General features: G+C 46.4%; 1 protein-coding gene and 1 long non-coding RNA gene across 2 annotated transcripts; both read left to right on the top strand.

The window, feature by feature from the left end:
* Positions 1–4770: 4770 nt before the first annotated feature.
* Positions 4771–5782, top strand: LOC123100019 (uncharacterized). Its single transcript, XR_006448331.1, has 3 exons — positions 4771–4999; positions 5269–5392; positions 5489–5782. It is a non-coding gene; the product is annotated as an uncharacterized lncRNA (long non-coding RNA).
* A 632-nt stretch (positions 5783–6414) lies between these two features.
* Positions 6415–7505, top strand: LOC123082348 (protein FAR1-RELATED SEQUENCE 12-like). The gene is made up of 3 exons (XM_044504699.1): positions 6415–6687; positions 6772–7059; positions 7140–7505. The coding sequence occupies exons 1-3, from the start codon at positions 6634–6636 to the stop codon at positions 7503–7505; spliced, it is 708 nt and encodes a 235-aa protein (XP_044360634.1). The 5' UTR covers positions 6415–6633.
* Positions 7506–9272: the final 1767 nt, after the last annotated feature.

Consider the following 9272-nt stretch of genomic DNA (forward strand, 5'->3'; position numbering starts at 1 on the left):
TGTATACACGAGACCACAAATTTCTTTGCTTAGTGTCAGAGTTCCAGACTGGAACAACAGACGCGTCAGCACTAGTCCAGTCTAATGGTGGTCAGGTCAAAGGCTACTTTAGCTTGCTATAGTACTCCGATTTCACGAGTACGTACTGGTTTTCCTGACCTCCTAGTGGTCAGTCTAGGACTGTTAAAGCACGCACGATGGCCATGCTATTGTAACGTAATTCTCTCTGTGTGCTTTAACACAACATTTGACTTTTGAACTGCTTAATACTCCATCTATTTTTTTTAGTTTGCATATAAGATCTTGTCAAAGTCAAACTTTGTAAAGTTTGACCAACTTTGTAGGAATATAAAATCAACATCTATAATACTAAAAATATATGGTATGAAAATAAATTTCATGATGCTTTTAACAATATTGATTTCATATTGTGAATTTTAATATTTTTTCTATAAACTCAGTCAAAGTTAACAAAGTTTTACTTTGATCAAATCTTATATGCAAAGTAAAAAGAAACAAAGGGAGTACATATTAGGGCATAATGACAAAACAGATGTAGGCATAACTTTTATCTTCCTTCTAGTTTATGTAATTAATAGGACAATAACAAATCTGTTGCCAACGTTTAGTGCACATAAAGTGAGCAGGGCAAATAGTTAATCCCTTATATTGCTGGCACAGGCAGCAAAACAACTCAATGGAAGTGGCGAATTATTTTACAGAAAGTATCCAAAAGTAAGAGTTTGTCTTGTTGATGGATGTGGCTTAGCAACTGCAGTGCTGCTCAAGACCATCCCTTTAGATACAAAGTAGTTTTTGTTTGTGGAAGCTGTTCTAAGAGTATCTTTAGCAAACCCCTTAAAACGTACGAAACTGTAAAATAACCACCGATTTACAGTTTTAGGCGGAAAAAACGACCCGAATAGAACTCGTAAATGACTCCGACCTGTAAATTTTTGAAGGGGCGCGGAAAATATCCCCGCCGAACATGTGAAATAAGGATTTCGGAGCCAACCCGAGGGTGTCCTGTATATGCGAAAGACCGTTGGCGAGAGCCCAACTGCCATCAGAACCTTCATGGCTCGCTCCCGGCTGCCGCTTCGTCCGTCCCCGGCCGCCGCCCTGCTCATCCGGGAAGCCACCCTACCCACTCGGGCCGCCGCAGCCCCGCTCGTCCAGGCCGCCGCCCTACTCGTCCTGCCCATCCGGCCGTCACCCTGCGCGTGTCCGCCGCCGCGCCCCCTGTCTCCTCCATGACACGGCCACCGGGGAAGCCCGGCTCGCCCCTCGCGCTCCAGCTCTACTGCATCTCGGGCGGGATCGTTTGCGTGACTGGCGGCAGCGGTTTCATCGGCTCCTGGCCTCGCCCCGCGCTCTAGCTCTACTACATCCCGGGCGGGCGGAAGGCGATCTCCTGGAGGTGGACACGGCCAGTCGCCGGGACGGGCAAAATGAGCACCTAATCCGGGTTCAGATGCCACCCATTAGGAAGGTGCGCGTCTGACCATGGAAGCGGTGTGCCGGTCTCCCAGTACCAGCGCGCGGCACACTTCAACCTTCACGTACGACCGGAAGCGTGGCGCGGCCGGCAACGGGTAGATGGAGAAGGAGGCTGGGGAGGTGGAGTGGCTGGCCCGCGCTTCCAGACAAGGTGGACAACGACCTCGCCTCGTGGTCGTGCTTGCTCCTCTTGCTGGGGTGCCACTTCCAGAACCCCATGGCCGGTTGGGAGCGAGGTGGGCGGCGGCTAGGTTTTGCGGTCTCCAATTGAGAGGGCAATGGTAGGGAAGCAAATGGGGACGAGGAGGTGGAATTGGCAGTGGAAGTCCACAGCTCCAGCATTAAAAAAGATATGGTCGGGGGCCGTCTGCGTGGCTGACTTGCGGGCCCAACCACCCGTGCTTATTGACTAGGATAGGTGGGCGGTAGTTGGGTGCCCGACACGCGGGCCGGAGACGGATGTCGCGTGCCCGTTCGCTCGTTGTCCGCGCGGCCGCAAAGCTCGCTCAACTTTGCACCATGAATGGGGCGAGCGGACGAAAAACGGACGGGATTTGAGGATGGGGATGCGCGTTGGGCCGGCTAGTCTGTCCGTTTGGATCCAAACGAACGCGGCCGTACCATTTAGGGGTCTGCATTGGAGTTGGCCTTAGCGCTCATGGTGGGTATCCGGTGAACTTGGTCGCCTACGCATTGCCACGTATAGAAACAAAAAGGGTTTTGGACAGGGGCAATAACAGGTGGTACTAGGAGTGTAGGGCTCCTTCGATCGGGTCCATATCATGTAGGGATCCTTCGATTCAAAAAGAATCATAGGAAATTTGGAGGATTTGAATCCTTGAGGATTATTTTCTATGTTGTTGTTTGATTCATAGGATTAAATCCTATAGGAATTTTCCTTATAATTTCTTTGCACTAATTTCTACAGGATTTCTAGCATCCACTCAATCCTCTTTGAAGGAATCCACTGTTTTTCCTATGATTCAATCAAACAAAGCAAAATCTTGTAGGGTTGAGATGAGCATGACATTTCAATCTTGTCTTTTTTTTCTATTCTTATCTTTTTAGAATCCTACGGATCAAAGAGGCCTCTAATTTTTCAAGGAGATAGCGAGAAATAGATCGCTAGCTACTAGGAGAGAGGGTATGTGCATGAGAGAGCGAGCCATAATGAGAGAGTGATAGAGAGGGGTGCGTGCACCCCCTTCCCTTCTTTTATATTTGATTCATGCACTAATCGATATGACTACAACTGGGGGAAATACCCGTGTCTTGTGGATCTCGTATTGAGTAGGGCAAACTTTATTTTTGCATATCATGAACTCGTTTTTGAATATGACTGGCACCTTTTGTCGCGGTCACTTGGCGCTTTCTTGATAATTGTGGCATGTAGAATATGGCAACAGAATCAACAATTTATTTCTTTGCACCGAAAAAACTCATAAATTTATTTCTCTATGCATATGCATATCATAGCTCTAAGTATAATATTGTGTACATCAACCACCTCTCTCTCTCTCTATCTGTCTCTCTCTCACACACACATGCACACTCTATCAGTCTCAATCACTTCCCTCTCTCTCTCTCACACACAAACATATATAGTCGGTCTCAATCCACCCTCCCCCTCTTAGTATCCATTTGATTCGTGTGCTAATCGATATGACTACAATGGAGAGAGAACATGTGCACATCTTATGGATCTGGTTATGTGTGGCGTGGGTTGTGGGTAGTGTGGGCCTCGATGGTTGTAATCCGATGGGAGATGGTGGCCGCTGGAGTTGGTGGTGGGTGGCAGCCTGCGCGTCCAGTGTGGAGTTGTGGGTTGGCAGCTAGTTCAGGGCAGGGGGGCCCTGCACCTTGCCATGATCTAGTTGGACCACTGGGTGCTTGCGGTGGTAGGCGAGGTGGCCACAGCGGCTTTGGCGACGGCGGTTGGTGTGGGTGCTGGTAGCTCATCCCTTCTCCTAGGTCTGGCCCGGTGGCACGAGGTGCTTGCGTGGTGGAGATGGCCGAGACTTGGGGCTGGACCGGATTGGCTTGAGGCTCGACACGGGTCAGAGCTCCCGCTTCGTGTAGGTGATGGTGGGCTTGGTCCGGGTGGTGTCTCCAGGCATTGAGGTCCCTTTCCTCGCGGATGCGGTGGTCGTTGGTGGTGGTCGGGTCTCCACTACTCTGTCGGGCCAATCGGTGCCGAAGACCACTGACATGGCTTCGTGCGAGCATGCTGGACGATGGCCGTCAGTAGTGACGGGGTTGTGTCTCCCCCGATCCATGAGGGATGGCTTGAGTTGCGAGCGTGGGCGCCTCTTACCGTGGAGGCGTCGACCCAGACTCTGTTTCTGATGCCGGGCTATTTGTGGTGGATGCACCATGATCTGGGCGGTTGGTGCTGTCTTGGATATGGATGCCAGGGCGATGACCTCGAATGGCGGTCTGCATGCTCTCTCCGAGGGGCACCGTGCGGTGGTAATGGCTTTTCCTCTTGGTCGTGTGAGCTGTGAGAGGTAGTAGCGGGTGGCTTGGGCGTGCACTCTGTCTCCGATAATAGTGATGCCCTGATCCAGACATGGAGTTCTGACCTTGCCATGCTTGTCCTGGAGATCTCGGGGGAGGTGTCAAGCAAAAGCTTTGCGCTTTGTCACCGATGATGATGACGCTCACGGGCGTCGTTTTCTTCTTCAAGACATCGTCTGGGTTTCAAGTGTAAACCATTGTCCATTGTGAACTCGGCAACGGCAGTGCTTAGCATATTCTCCCTCCTAGGGGTGTTGTCGTGGATCTTAAGTGTTATAAGGCGTAGCGTGGCGTTGAAAGCAGTTCCTCCTTAGCTCTCTCTCGGCTACCTCATAAACTTAGAATGTAACAATATACTTAACAACCAGGTGAGCGATAAAGAAGCATCTTACAGACCTTTTCTGTCGTGTATTAAAAAATCATCGATATACATCGCACAGTTAAATGGTGGCTTCTCAAAAGCGGTCAAATGTTTTTGTCCTTGTGGAAGAATAGACATAAGTCCTAGCGTGCGTACCAAGTGTTCTTCTGCGCACTCTCAAACATACTATGGCAAGCTTCTGTAAAACACTGTACCGAAATACAGTACTACAAGGCTAGGACGCTGAGAAACTACAGGCCCGTGACTATTTTCTAGTAGTATGTGTTTCCAGCTAGCATGCATGCACTGAATCAGCCTGCAGGCCGTCTTTCCACGCAGCTCATTGATGTACGTCTCTCCTTGCATTTTGTCTGTCTTTCCATGCAAAACGGGGTCGCTGCTTGTCAAAGAGGTAGTCACGGACAGTCAAAAATACTCCATATACTAGACGCCACAGCAAGTCCCTGCCTCGCATCTTGTCATATCGATCCACAAACCCTAGCTACGGCCGCAGTTCTTCTCTTTCCAAAGGAGCGAGTTCTCCGGCGAACTAAATGAATCAGTCCGGTGGAACAACACCAGCAGGCGGTGATGGAGGGGGCTCAGTTGGTCTGGATTCAGGTATTCCATGTCAATCTTATACAGTTCTCATTCTTTTAGGCTGGTAGATCTAGAAAAAACAAGATGCGCCGCATGAGCTTCCGTATATACTAGTTTGTTTGGGATTGATTACGAGGCCGTTTTTTCTCCCATCACCTGAATAGTATTTTTCTAGTCTATTCTGATGCGTGGATTTGTTATTTTTCCTCCAAGATATGCATATGTACCGTTAAATATAATCTAGAATGCTCAGCCTTGTATGTTTCCTTTTTTACATCTATCGAAAAAAGACGAAAACAAGACTCAAGCGAACGTATTACAAGGCGACACGGTTCAGGGAGAAAGCAAGGTTCAGGCTTCTCCTAATTTAGATGAACACGATGTAAACTCTGAAGGTTGGACAAGAAGAGAACGGTACTGTGAATTCTAAGATTCCTAGTCGCCTTAGTATGCTGCGTCCTGTAACAATTTATAATCATCTTATATGACCACACATACATGAATCGACAGGGCGCTGCGTTCAGGAAACCATGTTCAGACAGATGCAGCCAGATGGAGATAGCACTTGGAAATGCTGGGAAGATTGGGCAGGAAGTTGTTTTTCAGCCATTTAAAGGGATGGAATTCGACTCAGAGAAGGATGCATTCGAATTTTTCAATGCATATTCTTGGGAAATTGGTTTTGGTATCAAGCATGGCAATAAGTACATCAACAAGCACGGATTCAAGACAAAGCAGGACCTTTTGTGCTCATGCGAGGTAAGTAAGTACAGTAAACGCGTATGATTGGGCAATAATAATATTCTTGTTCTGACTCTGAGTTTTGCATTTAGGGAACTCGCAAAAAATTCAACTCTAGGTCTAGCAGAACAAACTGCCCTGCTATGGTTAGGTTGCTTCACACCAACGACGACGGATGGTACTATGCAGAGGTGGTATTAGAACACAACCACGAGTTGGCAGACAGTGTCGGTGAAAGAAAGTTATGGAAGTGCCACAAGTACGTCGACGCATCTATGAAGGACATTGTTAGGCACTTGCGTTCTAACAATGTTTCACTGACCAAGGTATATGGGGTGATGGCCGACATTCATGGTTCACACGATGATGTCCCATTCCGTAAAAGGTCTCTCAAATCCATGTGTGCGTCCATAGCTCAAGAATGTAGTCAGGATGATATCAACAAGACACTGGCTTTATTCACAAGCATGCAGGCAGAGGGCACTGGATTCTTTTTCGCAGTAAAAAAAGATGAGCAAAGAAGGGTGTCCGGTCTGTTTTGGTGTCACCAAAAGAGCAGGGCCGACTACAGTTTCTTCAGAGATGCCATGACATTCGACACAACTTACAAGAGAAACCTCTATGAGATGCCAGTTGGTCTATTCGTCGGAGTCAATAACCACTATCAATGTTGCATGTTTGGTTGTGTTTTCCTGCGTGAAGAGATTGTAGAGTCATTCAAGTGGGCATTTGAAACATTCCTATCAGCAATGGGCAACAAACCACCAAAAACAATATTAACTGGTAAACCAAACAGAACCAGCCAAAACAATATTAACTGGTAAACACAAAGAAGCGAGTGCATGAACAACCTGCTCAAGTGTTATGTCTCCAGGTCGGCACCAATAAACATATTTTTTCAGTAGTGCACAAAGATGCTTGCCGACAGACGTGAAGAGGAAGACTTTGAAATCGCTCACTCAAAGAAGGTGCGCCTGATATCTTTCCTACATTGTTTTTTAAATGATGTAATATGTAGTGTTCTCATTCTCACTACATTGATCATGTTTCAGGATGGGAAGGTAATAAGAACAAACTTTCTAATAGAGAGACACGCAGCTAAAATCTACACAAGGGGCGTGTTCAAGCTGTTTTCACTGGAATTGTATCAGTCCGGTTCATTCATTCTTAGGGGAAATCAGGTGGATGGGAGAATCACATTGGAGCATGCTGATGCAGAACAAAGGCAGCGTTGGTGCAAAGTTGTTTATGATGTTATTGTTGACAGGGAGAGCGACACTTTCAAATGTGAGTGTGGAATGTTTGAGCACTCTGGACTGCTTTGTCGACACGTACTGAAGGTATGACAATTTTTGGTTTAACAATTTTAGTTATGATGTCAGATCTCATACACACCACTGAATGAACTTTTGTCCTTCAGGTAATGATACACATTGGCGTCCGCCAAATCCCAGCTAGGTACATTCTGAAGAGATGGACCAAAGACGCTAGAGATAATATGCCAGATCACCTAAAGTGTTATCAGAAAGATGCGAGCATCCAGGTGTCGAAGACTTTCATGCACAACATAATATACATCAAGGCATTGGAGATAATAAAATTGGCTGACAGGGGTGTGGTTACTTCCCAGCATGCTATAATGGCATTTGATAAAGTGAAGAATGATCTTGAAAAGATTATAGCAGCGGAAATTACAAAGGAACAAACTTCTAATGACCAAGGCAATGCAGGTCAACCAAGCAAAGAGCCAACACAGGTAACAACCCGAGGATTCAAAGAAAATTAGACCACACCTACAGATAATCAACAAACAGATGAAGGATTGCAGAACGAAATGGGGAACATGTTCTCACAAGGTTCTCAAAGTTGTTTACCACCAGAAAAGAGATCAGCAAAAGGAAGACCCAAAACGAAGCGATTCAAGTCAGCAGCTGAGGGTGCATCAAGCAATAGCACAAGGAAGTGTGCGATATGCGGATCTAGAGACCATTTCACAAGGTCTTGCCCTTGCCACCTTGTTGGTGCAGTAACATCAAGCGATTCCGAGGGAGATGATGCCTTACCAGTCCACACAGATGCGGTTGAAGAAACGGAGCTCAACCAACAAAGCCAGACTGGGGAACAAATTAGGACCACCGAAAACAAGAAAACTCCTCAATCAGCACAGAGGAGGTGCAAGAAATGCGGTCTGCCTGGCCATTACACTCCTAAATGCCCAAAATTCGATGGCCCGAAAAAGCAAAGAGGTGACATGCAAGAAATGTCGCCTTGGAGGTCACTATTCGTCGACTTGCGGAGGGAATTCCTCATACAAGAGAAAGCGTTAATTTCGAAAATGGGGTTCAGGTGAAATATCACTTCTAAATTCTATTTTCACCTATTGTAGTTTCATTTGTATTTCTTTTGTGTCAAGACATTCATGTATTCATTATTATGTCATTTGGGATTATTTTGATTGTTTCACAATTTATGAAGTGTGTGTCGAACATTTATCGCATGGTCAGCATTTGTTACTGGTATTGATTGTTTAACGGACCTAGTAAAAGCCTCATGGGAAAATGATTTCTTTCTGTTCCTATTAGAGCAGGACGCACCTTTTTGGGGGGGGGGGGTGCTGAAAAGGAGGCAAAAAAACATGTTGTGCTACCAGTATAATTAGTGCAGTTTAGTGATTTGTTTATATGCCAATTTTTACAAAGCAAGGACTCACACCATATAACCAAAAATGCCACACCATACGGTTGGACCCAGCACTCACACACACACACTTAACTAACACACAACAATGCTGGCAGGTCGACCCGACTCAACTCCATCGCCCCACCTGTGAGCCTAGTTCAGTGTCTTCACCAATGGTTGGCATGGCAGGTGTGCCGGCCATGACACTATCCTGTTTTGTATTTTGCCAGATCTGCTACAGCACATTGGCTGGATGTGTTTGGTGTGGCGTGGTCACATGTGAAGAAGAAAAAATTGGCAGGAGCAGCCTCACAGGTCACAGCAGACTGGCAAGAGACTGCACCTACTGTCAATTACCAGGCATTGAAGGAATACCTACATGGAAATCACGTCACGAGGGGTTCTCAAATTGCAAACAGGTCATTTCAGTGTTCACGGGCGGAAATTTCACCAAGCAATCTGAACTGTTTAGTACTGCATCACCAAGCAATCTGAAAAATCTGGCGTTCTTAAAAAAAATTCAAATTTATAGGTAATGAAAATGACAACCCGATGGCTACACACTGAATTTTGACCAAGCAATCTGAAAAATCTGGAAATCACGGCAAGGTGGAAGAAGTTGCTGATCTAGGTAACGCTGCTGTACCATGCTAAGCATCTTCAGGGTTAAAGTCCTTGGTAACAAAGAACGCTGAATCAAAAGAAGTGTTAGAGCAGCATCTGAACTGTTTAGTAAGAACAACAGATTGAGTAAAAAGATGGTAGTTGGATAGCTCTGTTACTAATTGAAACCACCAAGCTTCCAGGCAAATAGCAGACAAGCAGTACTAAACCGCAGGCTGAGAGTGGTGCAAAACGGGAAGGAGGGGCAATT

The sequence above is a fragment of the Triticum aestivum genome, chromosome 1B (genome assembly GCF_018294505.1).
Source record: "Triticum aestivum cultivar Chinese Spring chromosome 1B, IWGSC CS RefSeq v2.1, whole genome shotgun sequence".
Classification (NCBI taxonomy): domain Eukaryota; kingdom Viridiplantae; phylum Streptophyta; class Magnoliopsida; order Poales; family Poaceae; genus Triticum; species Triticum aestivum.

Coding starts and splice junctions, on each gene's coding strand:
- LOC123082348 (XM_044504699.1), top strand. CDS start 6,634: ATGCTTGCCGACAGACGTGAAGAGGAAGACTTTGAAATCGCTCACTCA. Junction 6,688..6,771: donor AAATCGCTCACTCAAAGAAG/GTGCGCCTGATA, acceptor ATCATGTTTCAG/GATGGGAAGGTAATAAGAAC. Junction 7,060..7,139: donor TTTGTCGACACGTACTGAAG/GTATGACAATTT, acceptor TTTGTCCTTCAG/GTAATGATACACATTGGCGT.